General features: G+C 45.9%; 9 protein-coding genes across 9 annotated transcripts; 3 read left to right on the top strand and 6 right to left on the bottom strand.

Annotated features, from left to right (window-relative positions):
• Positions 1-639: 639 nt before the first annotated feature.
• On the top strand, positions 640-6,306 carry SAMD00019534_047780 (hypothetical protein; the record flags this gene model as incomplete). Its single annotated transcript, XM_012900268.1, has 9 exons — positions 640-856; positions 944-1,068; positions 1,134-1,889; positions 2,008-4,278; positions 4,345-4,436; positions 4,514-5,027; positions 5,097-5,399; positions 5,478-5,989; positions 6,072-6,306. The coding sequence occupies 9 exons, from the start codon at positions 640-642 to the stop codon at positions 6,304-6,306; spliced, it is 5,025 nt and encodes a 1,674-aa protein (XP_012755722.1).
• A 625-nt stretch (positions 6,307-6,931) lies between these two features.
• SAMD00019534_047770 (hypothetical protein) lies at positions 6,932-7,457 on the bottom strand (the record flags this gene model as incomplete). Its single annotated transcript, XM_012900267.1, has 2 exons — positions 6,932-6,982; positions 7,047-7,457. The coding sequence occupies 2 exons, from the start codon at positions 7,455-7,457 to the stop codon at positions 6,932-6,934; spliced, it is 462 nt and encodes a 153-aa protein (XP_012755721.1).
• A 1,971-nt stretch (positions 7,458-9,428) lies between these two features.
• On the bottom strand, positions 9,429-11,244 carry SAMD00019534_047760 (hypothetical protein; the record flags this gene model as incomplete). The annotated part of the gene is made up of 2 exons (XM_012900266.1): positions 9,429-10,402; positions 10,587-11,244. The coding sequence occupies 2 exons, from the start codon at positions 11,242-11,244 to the stop codon at positions 9,429-9,431; spliced, it is 1,632 nt and encodes a 543-aa protein (XP_012755720.1).
• Positions 11,245-11,610: 366 nt separating this feature from the next.
• Positions 11,611-13,340, bottom strand: SAMD00019534_047750 (hypothetical protein; the record flags this gene model as incomplete). Its single annotated transcript, XM_012900265.1, has 2 exons — positions 11,611-11,800; positions 11,896-13,340. The coding sequence occupies 2 exons, from the start codon at positions 13,338-13,340 to the stop codon at positions 11,611-11,613; spliced, it is 1,635 nt and encodes a 544-aa protein (XP_012755719.1).
• On the top strand, positions 13,222-13,611 carry SAMD00019534_047740 (hypothetical protein; the record flags this gene model as incomplete). Its single annotated transcript, XM_012900264.1, has 1 exon — positions 13,222-13,611. The coding sequence occupies one exon, from the start codon at positions 13,222-13,224 to the stop codon at positions 13,609-13,611; it is 390 nt and encodes a 129-aa protein (XP_012755718.1).
• A 314-nt stretch (positions 13,612-13,925) lies between these two features.
• SAMD00019534_047730 (hypothetical protein) lies at positions 13,926-15,539 on the top strand (the record flags this gene model as incomplete). The annotated part of the gene is made up of 6 exons (XM_012900263.1): positions 13,926-14,008; positions 14,088-14,337; positions 14,414-14,766; positions 14,848-15,096; positions 15,171-15,281; positions 15,416-15,539. 6 exons carry the CDS (start codon positions 13,926-13,928, stop codon positions 15,537-15,539), a joined length of 1,170 nt encoding a protein of 389 aa, XP_012755717.1.
• Positions 15,540-15,635: 96 nt separating this feature from the next.
• SAMD00019534_047720 (hypothetical protein) lies at positions 15,636-16,595 on the bottom strand (the record flags this gene model as incomplete). The annotated part of the gene is made up of 1 exon (XM_012900262.1): positions 15,636-16,595. The coding sequence occupies one exon, from the start codon at positions 16,593-16,595 to the stop codon at positions 15,636-15,638; it is 960 nt and encodes a 319-aa protein (XP_012755716.1).
• A 211-nt stretch (positions 16,596-16,806) lies between these two features.
• On the bottom strand, positions 16,807-18,804 carry SAMD00019534_047710 (hypothetical protein; the record flags this gene model as incomplete). The annotated part of the gene is made up of 4 exons (XM_012900261.1): positions 16,807-17,655; positions 17,730-18,503; positions 18,611-18,675; positions 18,756-18,804. 4 exons carry the CDS (start codon positions 18,802-18,804, stop codon positions 16,807-16,809), a joined length of 1,737 nt encoding a protein of 578 aa, XP_012755715.1.
• A 627-nt stretch (positions 18,805-19,431) lies between these two features.
• Positions 19,432-21,695, bottom strand: SAMD00019534_047700 (hypothetical protein; the record flags this gene model as incomplete). The annotated part of the gene is made up of 2 exons (XM_012900260.1): positions 19,432-20,601; positions 20,778-21,695. The coding sequence occupies 2 exons, from the start codon at positions 21,693-21,695 to the stop codon at positions 19,432-19,434; spliced, it is 2,088 nt and encodes a 695-aa protein (XP_012755714.1).
• Positions 21,696-23,097: the final 1,402 nt, after the last annotated feature.

Here is a 23,097-nt window from a genome sequence, read left to right as displayed (position 1 = left end):
ATAATATGTCAACTTTTAACAATAATAGTAATAATACTCAATGGTCATATTTAGAAGTGACGACTAAAAGATGGACACCATTCGATTTGAATGTTAGTGATTTGTTGGAACAATCATACTTAACAGGTGTTAGATGTATAAATGTACATTCAATCAACTTTGACTTTCAATACCTACTATCATGGACCTATGACAACCCTTCAACAAGCATCCCAATCAGACGAGAATGTCAACAAGAAGATGATATCAATCTTCTGAAATCATTCAGGAAGTTAAACACATATTAGACCATGACAACCTCATGTCATCAAACATACATGGTATGCCATTGTTGATGTTGGTATAGTTGGTAACACTTTGACCTTTGCTTGGGCTTGCATGGTCCTCGAGGACCATTGACCATGACCAGGACTCACCCGCCGGTCGTGGTGAGTCACAAAAGCAAGAAGTTCGCCAAACTTTGAATAAAAGGTGTGGTCCGCACCACTTCAGCAAGCAAGGTGGCTTGTGACCTCTCGACTTCACTTTGTTGTTCTTTGATTGAATGATTGAATGATTGATTGATGGTATAAGATACACTTTATTTATTTATTACAACATATATATACATATAATTAATAGATTAGATTAGAATTAGATATGTCCGCACAGACGGGCAATACAACAGCTTCTGCTACACAACAACAGTCAAAGGCTAGTGGATTGGGATTGTTGACTGTGTTACAGACTGACTTGAGATCTATATCACAAGAGGCAAGGACAAAGTTCCCTGCAATAAAGGATGCAATCGAACGAGGTATACTCAAACTTAAGTACATCGAAGATCAATCAAACAACAATGAGAACGTTATACAAGGTATGAATGATTGAATGGTTGAATGGTCACATGATCATCTTGGATGCTCAATCACTCACTCATTCAATCAATCAATCAAACATGTAGCATTGTCAAGGTCAGAAGATGTTCTCAAGCCATTCTTGTTGGCTTGTGAATCAAAGAATCAGAAGATGATATCGATTGCTATTGGATCAATACTTAAGCTCATATCTCAATCGGCAGTGTCAATAGTATGTGTACTGGAACCATTCCAATCAATCAATCAATCACAAGACTTACAAACATCAATCTTTAGAACACACTCCCATCGATACTTGCAAAGATGGCCATGCTCATTGATGTGGGATCAGAGGAGCAGATACAGTTGAAGGTGTTGCAGGGATTGTTGATCTTGATCACAACGTTGCATGATCTTCATGATGACCTATTGGCACAATGCCTGGTGTTATGCTTCCGTCTACACTCGAGCAAGAATAGCTCCATCCAAAAGACATCGTCGGCCACATTGCCACAGATTATCCGTATCATCTTTGATAGAGTGGTTGCAGAGATCAACCAGTCGCCACTGGAAGACGTCACATCCGGCATCCCACCAGTACTGCTCAGTGCTGCTGACGACTCGCCTGTGGCTGAGACTGTGGCGCCAGCCACTGACGATCAGGCAGTCGAACAGCATGATGAGAACACGACGACTCAACAGGATAGCGAGAACACGACTTCGACATCGACATCCACTTCGACAACGACTACAACACCAGCCACTCCAACAACAACGACGACGACATCAGCCTCACCAATGGCCAATGGAAAGGCTGTTCAGGACATTGTGGACAGCACCAGTGCAGCAGCAGTGCTGTCGCCAGCGATTGGAAACAGAGCACCAAGCAGCCTGAAGCCATGTGCACGCGATGCCTATCTCCTGCTTCAAGATCTCTGCCACATCAGTGGCGGTGACAACCCAGCCTGGCTTCCACCAACCACATCCATTGCTCGTGCAACTGGACTTGAACTGATCGAGATGATCATCTCGCTTCATCAGATATTCACAGAGGTATGTCCAGGGTGTCCGTCACTCATTCAATCCATTTGGCGCGACGACTAACCCCTCGCCATCACACTCAATCAATCAATCACTGGAACTATTCCAATCGTTCATTCAATCTAATTAGTTGGAAGAATTTAGATTCCTGCTCAAGGACAGAGTGTGTCCTTTGTTGATCAAGTCATTCAAGTTCAAGATGGACTTCTTCCACACAGTGCGATTGATGCGCGTCATTGTTCAGTTCATCTCAAAGTACAGCGTGATCATGGTGACCGAATCAGACGTGCTGCTCAACAAGTGCATAAGGATGCTCGAGAGCGACAACCCATCGTGGATGCAGGTGTTGGCACTCGAGTCTTTCAAGGTCTACAGCGAGGACCCATCACTGCTGCGCATGTTCTACAAACACTACGACAAGGACAATAACGCCGCCAAGATCTTTGAGAACATGGCCTCCAACATTGGCCGCTTCGTCCAGACACTGTACACAGTGGACAGCAGCAATTACGTGTTTACCAACACGGGCAAGAACCGTCTGATCGACCTGCTGTGGCAGCCAGAGCCGCCCCACGTCAAGGAGTCGTACATCATCTCGGTGTGCACCGAGTGCATCACTGGCATCGTCAACAGCGTGGCTGAGATCAACAACCCTGAGCTGCGTGCACAGGCCAGCGCCGACGGCGACGACGTCTTCCCGCAGATGGCCAATTCATGCTGGGTCTCGGTACTGGCTGCAATCTCCATGCTGCTGGGCAAGGCAGTCGACGAGACGCTCATCCAGATCATTCTCAAGTCATTGCAATCATTCACCAACACTTGTGGCGAGCTGCATCTGTCAGCGCCACGCGATGCTCTCCTCACATGTCTGTGCAAGACAACGATTCCGCCTTCACAGGACTCTGCGCTGAACGAGTCAGGCGAAGAGTCGGGCGGCCGCGGCGACAAGCTGTCCAACTCATCATCAGACGACAAGAAGGGACAGGCCAACGCGTCCGTCACCACACAGTTCTACCCAACCAACAAGAACATCCTGGCCGTCAAGACATTGTTGAACATCGCGCATTGCATGGGCTCAGTACTAGACGAGGCCTGGATACTAGTGTTGGAGACTCTCGAGGTGTGGGACCGCGTACTCAAGTCCATGCACCAGTCACAGCAACAGGACGAGCGTTCGGCTACGGCTTCGTCCAGCCCGCGCATCGGCCAGGGTGAGGTGCCCATCCTATCCACAGCGATGAACAGTCTTTTCAAGTCCTCGTCTCAGCTGGACGAGAAGTCTGTCAACTTCTTGTTTGAGGCGCTGGCCAAGCTGTGCACCAACTCGCTCAACAAGTCACCCTCAGTGTACACCAACATGTTTAGCATCAAGAAGCTGGTGGAGGCGTCGCTGGCCAACCTGCATCGCGTCGACAAGCTCTGGGGCTACATCTCGACACACCTGGAAGAGACGTGCAACTACAAGAACAACTATGTGCGCCTGTTTGGCGTCGAGTCGCTCACGACCATCATAAAATCGGCGCTATCACTGCCTGCGCCGCCCCAGCACGACGGCGAGGATGATGTCACACAGGAGGCCAGCTTTGCCACCCGCAACATCTCCACCAACCTGAGTAGCAGCGCCGAGCTCGAGGAGGAGTACGTGCCCATGACCAAGCGATACCGCTCGTGGAACATCGAGAAGATGCAGGTGCAGTTCATGAATGCCATTGAGGAGATCTCGTTCTCGCAGCATGTGGACACCAAGGAGAAGATACTCGAGTCGATCCATCAGATCCTGTCGTCGTCGGGTCAGACGCTGTCGACGGGCTGGCCCATTCTGCTGTCCGTCCTGCTGCGTGTGGCCCAGAACAGCGAGAAGCCGTTCATCCCCGTGGCCTTTGAGAGCCTCAAGTTGATCTGCAACGAGTTCCTGTCGAACCTGACGCCCGAGTGTCTGGTGCTCACCATCGAGGTGATCCTGGCGTTTGGCTCGCAGCGTCCCGATATCAACATTGGCCTGACGGCGAGCACGGGCCTGCTGCTCGATCTCACCTACTTCCTGGCCAAGGAGAAGGAGTTGGCCACGTCCAAGTACAACACGACCACAATCGATGAGATCAATCAGATGATTGATGCAATGGATCTCGGTCAATCTGATGAGCCAACCTCCACTCCAGTCGCGACCACCTCCAACAAGGTGCGCGCACGTCCCAAGATCCCACTCACATCGCCATTCTTTACTGAAAGACAGAGGAGTGTACTGGACAGGATGTGGCTCTGTGCCTTCTCGTCCATGAAGATCCTATGCATCGACTCTCGACCCGCCATTCGTAATGGTGTCATCGTCTCATTGTTCCAGAACCTTGCCACATTCCTCCATCTCTTGGACAAGGAGTTGATTGAGACAATCCTTTGGAAGGTATGTCCTGTCGCTCATTCATTCGCTCAATCAATCAATCCCTAAAACTCACACCCACTCATTCAGATCCTGTTCCCCTTGATTGATGAGGTTAAACAATGCACAGACCTGGCCGACAAGGATCGCATTGACTCTGACCTTGGCAGTGGCGTCCAGCTGTATGTTTCCCTCGCTCGCTCCAACAATCAATCAATCACTCACTAACAATCAAACAATCAAACGACGCGACATATAGACTGGTACATCACAGCAGGAACACAGCACAGAAGCAATGGGATGAGACATTGGTCATACCAATCAGCCGAATGATCATCACTTTTAAGACATTCTTTGATACTTTGTCACAGTTGCCTACGTTCAACAAGGCCTGGGAGAGATTGTTGGATATCTTGGAGACTGAGTCCAAGTCGTCGAGCAAGGAGGTGTCAATGGCAGCCATCACCTCGCTACACGAGATTGTCAACTCATCGATCACAGACGCGACACATCCCGACCTGTGTGAATCTGTCTGGGAGACCCTGTTGCGTCTGTCCACACGCCTGACAGACCCAGCCGAGAACAATTCCAAAACACTGTTTGTGTACATCAAGGTGTTCACTGACCTCTTCCACAAGGCCAAGGCCACACTCGACCACGCTCAAATGATCCGTGTCCTCCAGATCATCTATCCTCTTGGCCTCTACATCTCAGAGTCCCCATCCGAGATATCCAATCCACAAGTCCACATGTTACAATTAATCAAATCATTGGTATGCTCCAATTCGTTCAATCAATCCATCAATGACACTAACACCTCAATCAATCACTCTCCAACCCAGCTTCCAATCAAGGAGGAATTATTCCCATCAGTCGTAACCATTCTGTTAAAGTATATATCGATTGGAATTCAATATGACTATGCACCAACAGCAAGTAATGTTATATTCCCAACAGCACATATCACCAAGGATTTGGTGTACTACACTGTCATCACAGAGAAGTCCATGGAGTTGATCTGTGAGCTGTTCCAACACTCATCCACCAACAACTCAATGCGAGCATCCATCTACGAGGACATACTCAAAGTGTTTGGCGCTGCTATGATGACCAAGTATTCCAAGTACCATTCAAACATTTGGAAGGTAAGCATAATACTCCTTCAATCAATCACTGGAGCCATCACTAACCAATCAATCAATCAATCAATCAATGAAACGTAGATATCTGTATTAAATCTGATCAAAATACTACCTCAAGGATTGTTGTCAATCAATGAGGACTCTGGAACATTGAATGATATTAAGAGGAACATCATTTGGACTGAACTCATTGATTCGATACAGACATTCATTCTGCATGAACGTGTGGGCGCCACGACAATGTCGCAGGAGAAGAGGAACGAAGAGGATCGCTACGACGTCGACCTGATCAACGCGATCTCCAACGAGATGGTCTGCTTCTCTGGCATACGTGTAGAGCGCGTATCAATCATTCGCGATCGTCTCGTGGAGATACTGTGCGAGGGATCCATGCTCTCATCACAAGGCCGTGAGAAGGTATCCCAAGCATGCTACCAAAACATGTTCTCAATCTGCAGCAAGGCATCGTCTGCCAACCCCGAGAGCATAGAGATTGCCAAGATCATCATGCCAGTCATCCTCAAACGATGCAAGGATGTTCTTCAACGCTTTGTTATCGATGAGAGACAGAGTGGACAATGTCCACTTCCAAGGTAGGTTCCCCCCCCTTTGGAATCATCCCTCACTCCTCAATCCAAACATATACTAACACTCAATCAATCAAACAATTGACAGACATAGATTGACAGAGGTATCATTCATATTGAGAGAGATACAGAACTTGCAGTTGGAACAGGGTATCTATCAACCATCAAAGAATGTCAACAAGAGAGAAGTGGGTAGAAGACCACATCTGATGGAGTTGTTCACCATCCTAAGTGATTGTATATGTACATCTGAGAAGGAGGTCAAGGAGTTGCTAAAGAACATATTCTACATAGTGGCAAACGAGTATCTCTTCTTGGAGTAGAGTAACCCACTCCTCATTCATTAAATTGTTCCATGTTGGTAAAAGGTTCATTTAGTTATCTCGGATGCAAGATGTTGGTTGGTTATCATACCAAATGTTCAGTTTGGTTCGCTTTTTGAGTGCTTAACTTGGTCCCAGATACCACCTGCAGTAATGACATCACCAACTAATTGACAAAATGATCTGGAGACCAGAGTGAGTACCCAAGAGGTGTGGAACCAGGTGCTTTCTTGATCATGAAGATGGGGTTGTTGTGGATTGGATGCTCCTGGAATCTGGCACCGAACCACTTCAAGTGTTGTGATTTGGGGTTGGCCAAAGCGACCAGATGTTGGTTTGTGTTGCCAATACGCGACTTGGAAGAGCCTATATAGTACAACCTGAAATGTTCGAAAGAAGCTACAGGGAGAGAGACTCTGGGATTGAATTGAGAAGACGATCTGAGTGGGTAAACAGATGAATCGGGAAGTTGATTGGGTTCACGGTGGGGATTCGCTCTGAAGAAAACTCCCTTTGGAGCGTTGTGGATGTCATAGTCGTAGTGGAGTGTGTGCTGTCAGTTTTTCCACTGTATCCCTCGAAGAAGTCACGTGATAAAGACCTGGGGAATCTTTGGGGGTCTGTGCTACACTCCTCCAAAGCCTCTGGTCACGTTCGGATTGATTGATGATCTGTGCTGGGGGCTTGTTCGTGCATTAATGTCAGACACCTGATCTCTAACAATAGCGAAAGATACATACCTTAAAACCACCCCTTTTGTAGAGAAGACGTTTGTGTTCACTAACTGGTTGGTGTTGTTGGTATGGCAGATGGACCATATTCTCCTCGTCATCTACCTTTTCATCCGCCTTCTCATCCACCTCCTCATCATCCACCTTCTCCTCGTCCTTGTCAGAACTTGTGTGAAGATAGGTCCTGGTTTGTTGAAGCTCATGTTGATGTTGCTGCAGTTGTTGTTGATGTTGTTGTTGATGTTGCTGAAGTAATTGTTGTTGTTGTAGTTGGCTAACATGGGGAGTCTCCTTGAGTAAGAGCTTGACGAAGTATGACGGAATCCTGGGAAGGCCCCGAAGTGTTCTTTCATGATCTTCGATCTTTTGGAGGCACTGTATCGCACGGTCGTCGCCATGGAGAATGACCAGATGCTCCATTAGCACTTCTCTGGATATATCATGATGTGCATATGCGGTAGCCAAAAGTTCTCGGTGTTTCCTGATGGTTTTCAGAGTATCTTGTTGTTGTGGATTCGCGTGCTGAGTGGGATAGAAAATGAAGGGCGGTAATGTCATCATCACCGCCCTTCTTGTTGGCCATTCTTTGTTCCAGGTGGGGCTCATACTGTGGAGATATTGGAGGGATTGATTCTTCAGTTATTACTGATTTGGAGGTGGTCGAATCTGGACCATAGAAAATGACTGCCCCCCGCGGAGGCATCGCCCACATGAACTAGCTTCGCAAACTTTCCTTGTGGCCATAGTATATCGTATGTATCGTCAGTGGGGTCGTCCTCGTTGCCTTGTCTCTTCGACCTGACTGGAACAGTGGCTTGAGTGTGTGTTGGTATGGATAATGATCTGATCACTAGTACTTACCGAATTGTTGTTGTTGTGGTGCTTGCACTATGCAGGGAGTTGTAAGTATTGAATATATACCCTCCACATTCATTGCATTGTACTTACTTGTATACCTAAGCCTGAAAATGTCTCCTTGATGGAGACCTACGGTCAGAAGAATATGCGCCATAACGGGATCGTTGACAGCACAATTTAATGTATCAACGTCAAAGTTTTTGTCAACCAACAAAGATGCTGTGACGGATTTCACTTTAGCTTTGAGGAGAACCAAATTAAGTTCCTTAATCTTCTCCTCGTGCTCGTTATCGTCAATGTTTGACATGATAAAAATATATATAGTACTATTAATAGAGATAATGAAGTGAAGATATAAGAGTGGTGAGAAGAAGTTTAAATTTGAAATGTGTAACTCTAATTATTGATTTGTTTTCCAATTAAAAAAAATAAATAAATAAATTTTAAAAATGATTGGAATCTTTGAATTATAAATATTTATTTAATTGTATCAAAGATTAAGTATATGATTATATACTTATTACAACAATGTCCTTTACAGCAAATCAAATCTAATTCCACTCTTACCGGTCAAGATCGAAACTTGCACCAGGGAAACCTGGTTAGCCGGTAGAGCAAAGAAAACATACCATAGATCTCTAATCTTTTGTTTCGAATTTACCAACCCTCCTCATTCTACTTCTCTTCTTTCTTCACCATAACAGGATAATAGAATTGTCCAGTACTTGAGGAATTATTGATTTTGAGTTTGGCGAGTCTGTTTGAGATGTCCTGGCTAAAATGACGTCCAGAGTGGTGAGTAATCTCTCTGACTTGTTTGCTGGAAATTGTGTTCCCTAGATGTGAGATTGTTTGTTTCTTGGTGGGGCGTTCCTGTTCATTACTCTGTTCCTCACGGGTCCTCTTCTTTAACTCTTTTACCAGTGCTTCCATTTGATCCAATAAAGTTTCAATTGTTTCCTCCTCACCATGGCCTAGAGTATGTATGTTAGTAATGAAGGAATATAGACATTGGTACTGTTATAGTTTGTACTTACTCTTTTGTAAAGGATGATCAGGTGAGCAAAGAGAAAGGTCTGAATCCTCTTTAATTGAAAGTTCCTTCCAAGTGTATTTATGATTGAGATGATAACCATTCCAGTAGATGTTGTAATCGTTGGGGGGCAAAGAGTAATTCCCAACGACTTCATCAATCAAATTGGTAATGGTAGATTCTTGTCGAAAAAGAATACGAATTGATCTTCCTTCAAGTGGGAGGACAATGATGCGGAGAGACATTGGAGATATTTAAGAATGTTTATTTGAGTGATAGATAAGATGAGTTCGAAATATATATATATATATAATTAGAATATTGGAGGAGTAAATTGTTGTGAATGTTATATTGAGGAGAGAATAAATGAAGTGGCTTGAATTAAAATAATTAAATAATTAAATACATAAATAAAAATAAAAAATAAAGATCTGTAATCTCACTTAACAAACTAAGACTTGATTTGCAGATGAGGTATATAACAAGATAATGACAACTGTTTACTTATCACCTTTCTCGAGTTTGATGTTGGATGTCGTTGTTGTGTTCGATCCTCCCCACATGCTACTATGTGGCGAGTGATTGTTGTTGTTGTTGTTATTTGATTCTTGATTGTCGCCCTGTTGATTGTGAGGCACAGTCAGCTTGCTCTGCACCTCGGAAAGGAATGAATCAAATGAGCCCTGGGCCATCAGTGCAGTGGGCACCGTGTTGTAGTCCCCTGTTGTGGACGTTGCCTGCTGCTGTGCATTGGGCAGACCGGCCAGCAATGCATTGAAGCCGTTGGCCAGCTTGGCGTTGAGGTCGGGGTCCAACTGCTGTGGCTTGATGCTCACCGTGTTGCCCTTCTTCATCAGTGAGTTGTTCTTGAGGTCTATCAGCTGCGTGACGCACTTGCCCAGGTCGTACTCGCTGGAGTAGGCCACCCACTCGATGACACCCTCCTCGACCGTTGCGCCAAACAGCTCCTTCAGCTCCTTGATGATCTCCGTCTGCGAGTACTTCTTCTTGTTGGGATGCGCGTTCTCCTTGTCGCGCTTCTGATCGGCAAACTTCTTCTCGAGCTTCTCCTGCTCCTCGATCAGCTGCAGCTGCAGCGACCTCTTGTCGGCCTCGGACAGCTGGCTGGTGATGGGCTGGCGCGGCGCAGGCGGCTGCGCAGGCGTCGGGTTCTTTGCCTTGTCTAGACGCTGCTGCTCGCTGACCAGCTGATCGATCACCAACTCCATGTTGCCGTTGCAAAGCACGTACATGCTCTTCAGCTCGTACTCTGTGTATGCTGCAGTGCCAAAGATGTCGTATAGTGTCTGAATGTCCTCTTTCAGCTTGGGGAATCTGATCTGATAGTCTATCTGCTCGTTCATCTCCTCCTCCTCAGGATCATCACCCTCCTCCTCTCCATAAGACATTGTCTCTGAGATACTTCTTCCTGATCCAATACTATCTAGACTATCCAAAGAGTCATTCATTGTTGCTGTACATTGATTGTTCATTCCAGTGATTGAATGATTGATTGATTGAATGAATGAGTGTCAGGGAGTGACATTGTTGGTGATTGAGTGATGTGATTGATTGTTTGATTGAGTGAGTGAGCGCGAGTTAGTCCTTGATCAATCAAATCATTCAAATATATATTTGATGATGACAACGACACTTACCATTAGTTGTATCATCACTCGGGAATGATGGCATGTTGCTCTTGTTCTTCTCGACCAGCTTCTCTTGGTGCTCATGACGCTTCTGTAGCTCGGGTATAGAACGGTCTACATTCCAATCGTTGCGATCTAGTATAGCGTAGACCTTTGGATCCTTCTCTAACAGTGGATACATGGATATGATCTGTTCGACCAGCTCGAGACGGTCGCGGAAGGGCAAGCTGGCCGCGTTGCGATAGGGCACGTATCTGGCTCTGTGTCCCCCGGCGCCGGTGGCCATCACGCCGCCATTGTGCTCGTCGATCGCCTGGTCCTTGCCGCTGCCGGGCGGTGAGCTATGTGTGATGGTTGGCAGGGTCAAGATGGGCTTGCCGTCGACTGAAGGCGGTTGTTGCTCGTGCTGCTGTTGCTGCTGCTGATGATGATGAGAGGCTAGTGCTTGAAATGACAGGTGGGGATATCCAGGTGGAGGTGAATGATACAATGGACTTGAAGATATATTATTATTGAAGCCTGTCTCTGGTGCACCACCTGGTGGACTACGTGGTGACAATGAAGTAATAGGTTTAATTGGTCCTGTTATATTTGTTGTTGTCTGTGTCTTATTATCTTGTTGTGATTGTGATTCTTCATCACCATTCATTGATGATTGTTGTTCCATCTCTTTATCTCTTTATCTCTATCTCTATCACTCTCACAATTATTTGATTGATTGGTTGATTGAATGAATATTTACAAACTAACACTCTATCTTCACTCTTTACTCCAATATCTCTATCTATTATAACTTAAAGGTGTAATAAAGTAATGAATGAATGTTTGATTGAGTGGGTGTGAAGTGTGAAAGAGATAAATGAGGGGTGTCTTTGTGTCAAGATCATTATTATATAAATTTCCAATAATCAATTAATTGGGTTTTCATTCATTGCTAGTTGTGTGGCACGTCATCTATCTCGAGAGTCCACTTCATTCGTCTGTGTGTTGGACAACTCAAGTGCATGTATAATAATAGATATTATTGTTATTGTTATCTCTTTGTCTTCTTGCGCTTCTTGTTCTGTGCATTGGGACTGGATGAACCTGGCGTTGAAGTTGATGATGGTGTTGTACTCTCTCGTTCCAGGAATGCCTCTATTCTGCGCATGATCACCTTCTTGTTGCCAGATGACTTTAGTCCATTTAATTTACAATATCTGCGTAGGTCTGGTGCGTGGAACCTATTATAATGTAATGGATTGATTGATTGATTGATTGAGTGAGTGAGGGAATAGTTCCATAATCCAACTTTGACTGCCAGTGTAACTTGACTTACAATGTATGTAACTCTGCCTTGGTAATTCCTTTGACAATTAGTGATATTGGATGAATGGATGGTGGTACTGGCTTGCGGATATACTTCTTCTTTGTTGATACCTCCTCATCATCATCACCATCTTGTTCGTCTTCCTCCTCCTCACCACCACCACCATCAGAGTTGTCATCTCCATCGACATCCTCTACTTCCTCTTCTTCCTCATTCTCTGGCTCCTCCACAACTTCCTCTTCCTCTTCTTCTTCTTCCTCTTCATATACTATTTGCTTTCTCTTTGTTGCACCTCCTCCTCCACCTCTCTTCTTTGGTGTTTGTGGTCGGTATTCTACCTCGGCTGCCTCGTAGGCCTCAACCTCTGCCTCCAACACCTTGCTGTCCGAGTCCAAATAGTCTCCATACTTCTGATTGGGCTTCTTTATCCTCTTTGTCTTGCCCAACAAGTTTAGTCCCTGTTGTAATTGAAGTTGTTGCTGTGGTGGCTGAGGTTGTGTTTGTGATTGTGCCAAGGCCTGCGCGGCCTGTTGTTGAAGTAGTTTAGCCTTGATATCAATTGGTATCTTGACCTTGAGTGTTGGTAGCTTGGGTTTGGATGGAGTTGTCTTTGGTGATGGAGAATGATCGCCATGTGAGGTGGCAACAACGGTCTGAGGTGTATACGATGCTGCCGCAGTTGCCACTGTGACTGCCGATGTCTCAACACCACCATCGGTCTGTTTAAAGCCAAACATTGTCTCCAATATCTTATCAATCAACACCTCTTTGCTGGCCATCCTATTGATCTTCAAACACTCAGCCATCGCCTTGATGATTGGCGCCTTGATATTACGCAAGAATGACTCGGTTCCACGCAGAATGATCTCATCCTTTATGCAATCATTGATTAATGTGATTGATTCGCTCAATGTGTCAGTGGCTGATGCGTGTTCCAAGTGCAAGGCATCACAGAACTCATGTTTGAGTGCCAAGTCCGACGCGTCCAACAGCCAATTGATGCCACGCCTCTTGACCCATGATGACAACTGTTGTAGGAATGATAGTATATGCTCGTCCTTCTCGTGAATGACACCTGCGTCTTCGTCCTTGTTGTTGTTGTTGTCGCCTTGTAATAGATGGGGATGGCTACTCAGCGCGGCAGCCTGTGGACCAAGCAGTGGAAGTAACTTTGTGTATGATTGAGGGTTGATGCTGGCGATGAAGTCGTCGATTCCTGCGAAGCATATGCACTCTTGGATGACGTGCAGTAGCTTCTGCTTGGGCACCTTCTCAATTGATTCGTCGACGGTCAGTTTGTACAATTGATTGACTGAGCGTAGACATTGAACAATGATGTCTTTGGAGACGGGTGCCAATGCACGAATGATCTCTGTGTCTTTGAGAATGAACATGACTGGGGCTGCACCACCACCAGCACCATTGCTACTGTTGCCCAACACTGGTGTACTCATAACTGATGAACTGAGCACTGATGATGATGTTGACATTGACATTGACATTGACAATGACATTGTTGATCCAGTTAAGAATGTGAGTGGACTTGTCATCTTCAAACTACCGTTCAATTTGATCGGTTTGATGATGTTTGTATCATTCACTGATCCTGTTGTTGTACTCATTGTTGTTGTTGATGATGTTGATGCTGTTGTCGTAGTTGTTGATGTTAAAGATGTATCAACATTGTTCGTTGGAGTGGCTGTCGTTGTCTGTGTCAGAGTCTGAGTCTGTGTCTCTGGCTGAGTCTGGGTCTCAGTCTCAGTCTGTGTCTGTGTTTGATTGTCAGTCATTGTGACAGATTGATTAATCTTGTCGTCTATATCTGTCATTATGAGTCTCTATGTAATGAACATTGATTGATCAATGTCATATACCTGTATCTGTATCTCTATCTATATCTGTATCAGTTTGTCAAATGACTTTTGAGCTCAAGAAATTGAAAACATGTGGGTTTTGAAAGGAATAAAGTCAAGACAAGTTCATTTTGAAACAAGTCAAGATCAAGGTCAAAGAGATAGATACGAACAAAGATGAATGAGATGGAGGGACAGATAAAGTGTATATTCTATAGTGAGTTCCATAATACATTCGGTACAAAGATATTCTATCAATATCCAGAAGGGTAATATAATCGAATGAACTATCAATCAATCAATCAAAGAATGAATGAATGACTGACGATGAATGGTACATTGATGTAGGTTCATAGCAAACGATGTATTTGAAGGTATAGCAGAGTTCATTATACCAAAGCCAAAGCTGTGTGGCAAGGTGATCACATTGACAGCATTCGATTATAAGATATTGGGATTCCCAGTCTTGTTACAAGATGTCAAGTATCACAGGAATGCTCTACTATTCAACCTAGCAATGGTCTTTGACAAACGAACAGATACAACAATCTATCACAACATCATTCTAAAACTTGGTACCAATCTAATGGCATTGGAGGTATGTTGGGAATCATTCCCAATCACTCATTCACTCGTTCAATCAAACTCACTCAATCAATCAAACATGATAACAGATGGAAACAGAGTACTTGTTCAATCAAACAAAGGTACGAGATCAACCGGACATGACAAAGATATTGGAGACATTGTATATAGAGTTGAATCATTATGGAGAGAGTACGATAACAGTGGATGACGCAAACACGATTAATGTAAAGTTGTTCCAGAAACCTGTTGATCCACCAGAGATATTGGATCACATGGTACCAGTGTTGATCGCCGAGATCGACACTTCCAATGCATCTGAATGGGACTTGACCCTCCTACAGATACTACCATACATTGATGGCGTCAACTACGTCAACCGAATTGCTAAACTATGTGAGATCGATACCAACTTGGTCAAGAGTTGTATACAACATTTGGTGTGAGTATCCTTGGTCGGGCACATGATCACGATCACTCAATCACTCACTCACTGGAACTATCCAATCAATCAATCAATCAGATATTATGGCATTGTAAAGATGGTGGATATATTCCAGTATTCAAATATATATAATCCAACACCTTTAATACGTAAGCTGGCAAGTAATCTGGATATGCAACGTGAATGTACAGAATTTATTAAGTTGCCTGGATCGGACATCTGTGGCTTCGAGACCATCTTCACACTCTACGCATCAATGAGCAATGATACACCATTCAGAGAGTACTGTTCAGAGAATGAATTGACATCATTTGGTATCGATGAAAGGTATGTTATGTTGGTTACCTCATATGGACGCGTTCACGCATATGTTGCTAACATGTCTTTGGTCAATCATTTAGGAGCTTCATTATATTTGGAGTAATCAATGGGTTCTTGAGGAGGAAGCAAAAATATCCAATACTTAACAACTTGAAGGCATTGGAGAAGTTGGCCCCGAATGACAAGAAGAGGTATGTTGTATGGCGACAGAAACACGGAAACACGGAAACACGGAAACACGGAAACACGGAAACACGGAAACACGGAAACACGGCAACACGGAAACACTGACTTGTCCAATTACAACACCCTGCCACTCATGTAGACTACTTGATGGAAACAAGAGTATGGATGAAATATGTTGTATCCTATCAGTTGGTATGGACTCTGTGGAGAGGTTGTTAAGCGAGATTGCAGAGCCAGACTCATTCACAATTATTTGGAAGTAAACCTATGTCTACGTGTAACCTGGTAATACTATAATTGAATTTATTTGATTGTTATTATTATTATTGCATTGGATGGATTGATGGACACACCAGGTGTCACAGCGACAGGTCGGACATCTTCAACTCCTTCTGCACGCTTAGACTTGGGAATATCAACAGCTTGGGCGCGGCAGTGGTAGACGAGACTGAGGGCACCTTCTTTCCAGGCGTGGACATCGTTGTCTTGATGCTGGACTCCAGGACATAGTTCTTCAACTCCTTCTGTGGCTGGGGAAGTTGCTGCTGCTGCTGCGTAGGCATGGTGTGTTGATGATGGTGGCCAAATGTCATGAACTTGGGGGCGACCGGTGCTACGGCCACTGGTGCCAACGCCGGTGTTGGGACACAGAGGTACTTGTTCAGTTGTTGTGCGGTTCTGGATGCGGGCACTACTGGCTGCTTCTTCAATGTTGAGGTCGTCCTGGTGGCTGAGCCCCCGGAGGCCTTCAATGGGGCTCGCTTGCCCGTGGTACCGGTGCTCGATGTCTTGATGGGTGGACGACGACCACTGCTGCTTTGTGTGCTGTTGTTCGAAGTGTTCTCCTTGTTGGACTTGACCAACTTGAGTGCCTTTGCCGGGCGCTCAGAGTAGTCGTCCTCATCAATGCACGAAGACGATCTCTTCACTGACAACGATGACGTTGATGTTGATGGGGAGGGCTTGGGACGACCAGTTGGTGGCTTAGTTGTGGCCGATACCCTGGTGAGTGTTGCTGAGCTTGTCTTGGGAGTCGTGGTGGCAGTTGGAGTTGGAGCATGGGTGGGAGTGGTGGCGGATGGCTTGGAATGTGTGAATGAGTATGATGATGACATTGAAGACATTGATGATAATGATGACATTGATTGAAGTGATGAGGCTGATGATGATGATGATGACGATGATGACAATGAACCAGTGGACCTCTTGGTGAACAATAAGTTTGGCGTAGTTGACTTTGTAGTTGTCGGTGTCGTGGTGGACGACGACGATTTAAACATGGGCGAAGCCAAACTAAGGCTGTCCTGTTGTTGCTGCATAGTCCTTGATTGTGATTGAAGTTGAGTTGATGTTTGAGTTGTTGATGGTGTTGTTGATTGGTGTTGCTGCGTCGACGATTGAGTTGGACCTTGAGTTGGACCACGGGTTGGCGTAGGGGCTTGAGTTGAGGCGGGTGCATCAGTCATGCCCCCACTACTCCCGCCTGACTTGTTGGCGGCAGCCTTGGCTTTGATCAAGTCTCTGATACTGCTACCACCTCTCGCTGTCTTGCTGGTGGTTGTTGCTGTGGCTGTTGTAGTGGATGTGGATGTGGATGTGGTGGTAGACGTGGCGACCGCGACTGGCGACTGGACCATGGGTGGCACCAGCCTGAACTGGACCGGCACCATTCTCAATCGCTTGGCTGAATGTTGTTTGCTCCTTGACGATGAGCTTCTTGACGTTGGCATCGAATGTCTCGTAGAGGTGCGCGGCGCGCTGATTCCAATGCTGCGCAAACAACAAGTAGGACTGGCGCGAGATCTGGCGACACTTGGGATCGGCATCGGTCACGCCCTGCTTGATAGTCTTTTCAAGTACATCGGCAAGCTTCTCGAGTTGCTCGGTGGACACGATGCGCAGCAGAATGTGGAGGTACTCGCAACACTTGGAACGCAGCAGACCACTCTTGGTCGCCTTCAACAGGTCGGCCAGACGCACAATGGCCTTGGTCGACTTGGACGCGGTCAGGATGCTCTTGATGCACTTGTCACTCGACTCTGCAATGACCTGGATCGTCACCACGACGTTCTTGAGCAGCACGTCGACGTAGCGATCGACAAACGGGTCGAACGCATGCTTCATATGCTCGGCAATCACGTTGATTGTGTTGCAGGCCTCCTTGATCAGATGTGAACGAATATCGCTCACCTGCAACAACAGAGGCTCCTTGAGTCTGTTGAACAGTGACATAAAGTTTGGCAATGTCGTCGCGCCAGCATTGACCAAAGATTGCATCTTGATCAGATTGTTCACCTTGATGTTCCACTCAGTGGTAGTATCCGCCAACTTTGATGTAATATCCTCCATTCTTGTTTCCAACTGTTGTTCATCAAGGTCCTGTTCATTGATTGATTGAGTTAGTGAGTGATTGAGTGATTGAGGGAGTGATTGGAATCATTCCATGTACATACCTGGTTCATCAATAACAGACCAAATGGTTGCTCAATGTGTGTGAGGGATGAGGAATGGTGAGAGGTTGACTTGGACAGCTTGCTGGATGTCTCGGACGACTTGGTCGAATGTGTGGCATGTGCTGTCGACGACGATGACGACGACGAAGACGATGACGACGAAGCCTTGTTTCCACCAAAAGATGGATTGAGCCTTGAGATGATAGTCTCCTTGGTCATCTCATCCAATTGATCGCAGTCCGATACGAATGACAACAGATCGTCTCCAATCTCTTTGTAAAGCAAATCGGTCACGGCATTGGCCGAATCAATCACTCGCTCATTGTCTGAATCGCTGGTGGCTGACAGTATCCTGATCACAAGCTTCTTGCCCTGGCCATTGTCAAGCATCTTGGTGGCGTCGAGCAAAGACGATGTGAGTGCCATTGTGAACAGCTGCAGTGTGTGCTTTCTCTTCCTCCACACATTGCCCATTGACATGGCCGTGAAGAATGTCTTCAACACGAGATCAGTGCACGAGCCAATCTTTAGAATGCTTGATACGAGGTCCTCCACCTTGTCGGCCAGTGCCTTGTCCTCACTTCCAATCAGTCCAACGTAGTCTAGAGTATAAAGTAGGTCGCTGACCAAGCTCTGTTGGCCACTCGTCACAAAATCAATCATAAAGTTCGATGCCTCCAACACCTTGCCAATCAGATCTTCACCATATCCATCACTATCACTGTCAGCCAGATGTCTCTGTATCAATCTGAATATCTTCTCTACATGTTGTGTCTATTCATTTGTTTGTTTGTGTTTGATCGCGTTGCGAGTCTCGTGTGTTAGATCAATGTGTGCATCATGATCATTGTGTCTGAGTCTCTGTCTCTGTGATGACATACCTCCAAGATGTTTGCCTTTACATAATTGATCAACTCTTCATATGTTGAGTATATGATCGATGTATCTTTAATTGATTGAGTGATTGATTGATCGAGTGTTAGTGTCACACATCTCAAACTCAAGCATGACTAGTTATGATCATACCTTTCGACTCAAAGTTCTCTATAATGCTATTCAATGTATCATCACCCATGACTACACTTGTGTATATGTATATGTATATATATATATAATATAAACTAACTAACTAATAAATTGATTGATTATGAATGATATAATGTACATCTGAGACTTCAAAGACACCCATGCCATCTCAAACCCAAGACACAAAGTTAAGTTTGAGACCAACAACACCCTCTACCGCCAAATTCAAATTTTTGAATTTAAAAAGTTAACGGCTAATTACTGGATTGATTGACATGTATGTTTGATCAAATAAATGATGGACTGATTCATTAATTAATTATTGAATGGATCGGTACGGCCAATTGTACAACATTAATTTAATATTGAGTGAGTGGTGTAGGAGAGAGGGGAAGGGAACTGTCGATAAAGATTGATAATAGCTCGATAAATGGAATGATTGAGGGTTGAAGAGTAGTTGGAGGGTTGGAGGTTGGGTTGGTGCTTGGTCAAAGATTGATGGACGATGAAGATAAAGTCGGACACTCCATTGTCTCATTAATCTATATGACCAATCACATGTGAATAATATAGTGTGTGATTGATTGATCGGAAGATTGATTGAATAGCGGGAAAGGTAGGGTCATAATCTACATAGTAGGGCAGGGGATATATATATGTTATGTTATCTTATTCATCAGGATGCTTCAGTGTCTTGGGAAACGGCTACTGGAGGTGGTGGCGTGTGTGAGTTCTGTTGGGTGGCAGAGTATTGATCCATGGAGACGCCGGCAGTGGTGTCCAACTCTCGGGTGTTGGCCGATGGTCCAAAGGAGAGCGAGGTGGTCGACTTGGAGAATGGGTTGGCGTTGACACCCTTGGTGTAGAGTCGCCAGAACTTGGGCGTGAACAGGATGAGCACGGCCGAGCCCGTCACAAAGACGGACGACGCGCAGATGATGATGTTCTGGCCGTCATAGGACTGGCGCGACACCATCAGCGGGATGATGATAAACAGACAAAAGGCGATGGCGTAGATCGTGTTGGCGATGGGCTTGGACTCGTTGAACTCGGGCACGTCGACCGTGCGGATCTTCCACGAGACGAAGCAGCCGATCAGCAGCATCAGGCCGTGGTAGGCCAGCAGCACGTACAATATCACGCTGCCGTCTTTGGTCATGTCGCACGTCATGCGGTAGTTGTAGATGCCCACACCGTCAAAGTCGTACGAGCGGATGGCGTTGACATGGCCGACGATCGTGATTGGGATGAGCAGCGCCAGGTTCACGAGGATCATGCCCAGCACCCACGGCAGCAGCTTGATGTTGGTGATCTTTAGACGCTTGAGGCGGGGGTTGTCAAAGATGAGCCATATGCGGAAGTTCTTGATCACCATGTTGCCAACGATCACCGTGTAGCCCAGAGAGAGCAGCCAGAGACGCGCGCGACAGACGTCTCTCGTGGCGTTCATGTTCCAGATGATGATGGCCGCGGCGACAATAAGTGCGCCAACGAGGATCATCATGCAGAAGAGGGGGCTGGCCGAGCGCATGATCTTGGTCTGGCGGAAGAAGGCCACACCCGCGAGGTAGACCATCGTGATGAATGCGAGCAATGCGCCACAGACTACAAACACGATGACTACAGACTCGGACACCTTGAACTCGATGGCTGGCACTTCGTAACGACCCATGTACGTGGTACCATTGAGATACTTCTCACTCTTGAGCAGGTCATATGGTGACAGTCTGGTCTTTCCATAAGTTTCAAAAAAGATTGGGTTGCTGGCATATGGCAGGTCCTCCAATGGGAACTGTTTCCAATATTCCATCGAGTCCCTAAGTCTCTTGATGATGCTTGGTGCGAGCTAATATTGTTTGATTGTTTGATTGATTGGAATAGTTCCAATGATTCATTGATTGATTGATCGATTGATGGATGGAATAGTTCCAGTGATTGATTGAATGATTGGCGGGCGTGAGTAAGTGAATGTTAGTAACGCCATCACCTGGTGGACTGTCCTCCAACCAACCAACTACATACCAAGTAACTGTATTGGGTGTCAAACTCAAGACTGCCATCGGCCAGAGTGCCATAGACTAGCTTGGGTGTCCAGGTACCGTTGAGGAGGTCAAAGGCAGCGTCGTGGTAGGAATTGGTCCAGTTGTAGAGGATACTTGTGAGGATGGACTCGCCAAGGATGTTGTAGCATGGGTAGCCAGATGTGCAGAAGGACGTGGCGCCACGAGCTGCCGCAGTCTTTTGCACGGTGAGGTCGTCAGCGCTCATGGCAAACACGTCGACGCCCAAGTCCAGAAGCTGGTTGGTGGCGCCGGCCTCGAGGTCCGGGTTCAGCCAAGAGCCCGATTCGATAAGGTACACCTTCACGTCGTTACTGACATTGCGTGCGCCAAGATAGAACGAGTTGGATGTAATGTAGCCGAGCGAGGGTGGACCGGGGATGACGATGCCGATCTTGTTGGAGCGGGTGGTCAGCGCGGCCATGACGCCGCACATGTAGTGACCGATGCCAAAGTCAATGAAGATGCTGCGTACGTTGGGAATCGTGGGCATCTCAATGTCACGGATCAGGAAGTAGACGTTTGGGTACTTAATGGCCATGGCCTTGGTGCCGACGCTGTGCTCAAGTGATGCGCCAACGATCAGCGTGTAGTTCTCGGCGACCAGCTCGTGGATGACGGCCTCGGTGCCCTCTGGCGTGAAGATGTTGGTAATGATCTTTGTCTGGTTGAACAGTTGGAATTTGCGTTGGACATTGATCAGCGCCTGGTTACAAATATAGTTGTAGCCCAAGTCTGTGAAGTCTCCACTCAATATCACAGCCATCTTGAACTTATCCTTTGGTATCGCAGGTGGATACGTCTGGGCATTCGTCGCCATGTTTGACAACAAGGCCACAAGCATCAGCAGCATAACAACTGCACATTTGGATGCTTGCATTATTAAGTTGATTGAGTGATTGAGTGATGGAGGTGTGATTGATTGAATGAGCGATGGAGTGATGGTGAGTGATTGAGTGGATATTTGTGTCTGTGTATCTGTGCCTCTTGGTAACTAATAATAAGCAATGAGTGTTGTTGGCGTGAGGTTAGGTTTGGTCAACGGGTTGGGACGCTGAAGGTTGAGCCTTGAGTTTGAATGGGCGCGACTGATCTGATAAGTCCAAGTCCAAGTCTAAGTCTTAGTGAATAATTTAAATATATATATATAATATGTTGTATTGTATTGTTATTGGTAATGGTCGAGACGTGTGATGGACTGGACGGGACGGCAGGACAGGGGAGGCAGGTAGGGTGAATGGATGGATGGAGTAGGGATATGTGACTCGACACACGATGTGATTCGAAATGAAGGGATGAGCCCAACTAACAGTAGATAGAAAGAGAGATGAGATGAGCTGAGCTGGGATTCGCGCGGGTAAGTCAGACGATCAGAATATGTGATTGGTCGTCAGTAACGCCAGGGGTCATGTCAGGTCAACTCAGGTCTTTAGTGACCACTCACTCGCTCTCTCGCTTATTTATATTATTATGATCAATGAAACGGATTGATGACGGATGGATGGATGGGATGGATGGATTGATTGATGGTTTGAATAGATGGAAGGATTGATTGATGATGGTACTGATTGATTGGTTTGACTTAATGACCGACTGACTTATTGCGTTCTCGTTGGTTATTATGGTGGTAGATAGGTAGGCAGTGGCAATGATAGGGGACGAATGAAGTGCAACACATCACATAGCATCATTCTCATCGGAGTCGCCTCCTCCACTCCCATCCTAAAATTGATTAGATTGACTTGGTACAATTGCACAGTGCCCGCACACATGTGGCCTCCACCACGCCCAACTGATATGATATGATATCAGTTCACATGTTCATACAGGTGACCAGCATCAGCAGGCGGCCGCCTGCTCAGCAGGCGAGTAAATCTCGTGGCGGCGAGGACACAATGTGTGTTTAAACCCCCGTTTAGTGATAGATGGTTGGGGGTTGTGGGCCAGGACTTTCTTGCTTGCTTGATTTGCCCGACTGAGTTTGGTTGGGCATCACCTCGACTTAGACGGGCACCATACCTCACTCATAGGGGCCTGACCTTAAAGGTCACATGGTCCACTCCTAGGCATTTGATTGGTTGGTAACAGATTGGGAGAAGAAGTGAGTGAGTGACACTTCGTATCCAGGTGTCTAGTGGAGTACATGAGTGATTGAGATGAACACTAGAATGTTCATCGAATGCCTTTTGCTAGAAGACGAAAAAAAACGTCACTCAATTCCCATCAGCAACCCCAGGTGGGTTTTGATCATGAACTCATACACACATCCCGACGTCGCCTCG

This window comes from Acytostelium subglobosum (genome assembly GCF_000787575.1).
Source record: "Acytostelium subglobosum LB1 DNA, scaffold: scaffold8, whole genome shotgun sequence".
Lineage (NCBI taxonomy): Eukaryota > Evosea > Eumycetozoa > Acytosteliales > Acytosteliaceae > Acytostelium > Acytostelium subglobosum.
The sequence above is the reverse complement of the archived record's forward strand: the minus strand, read 5'-3'. Positions and strand labels throughout refer to the sequence as shown.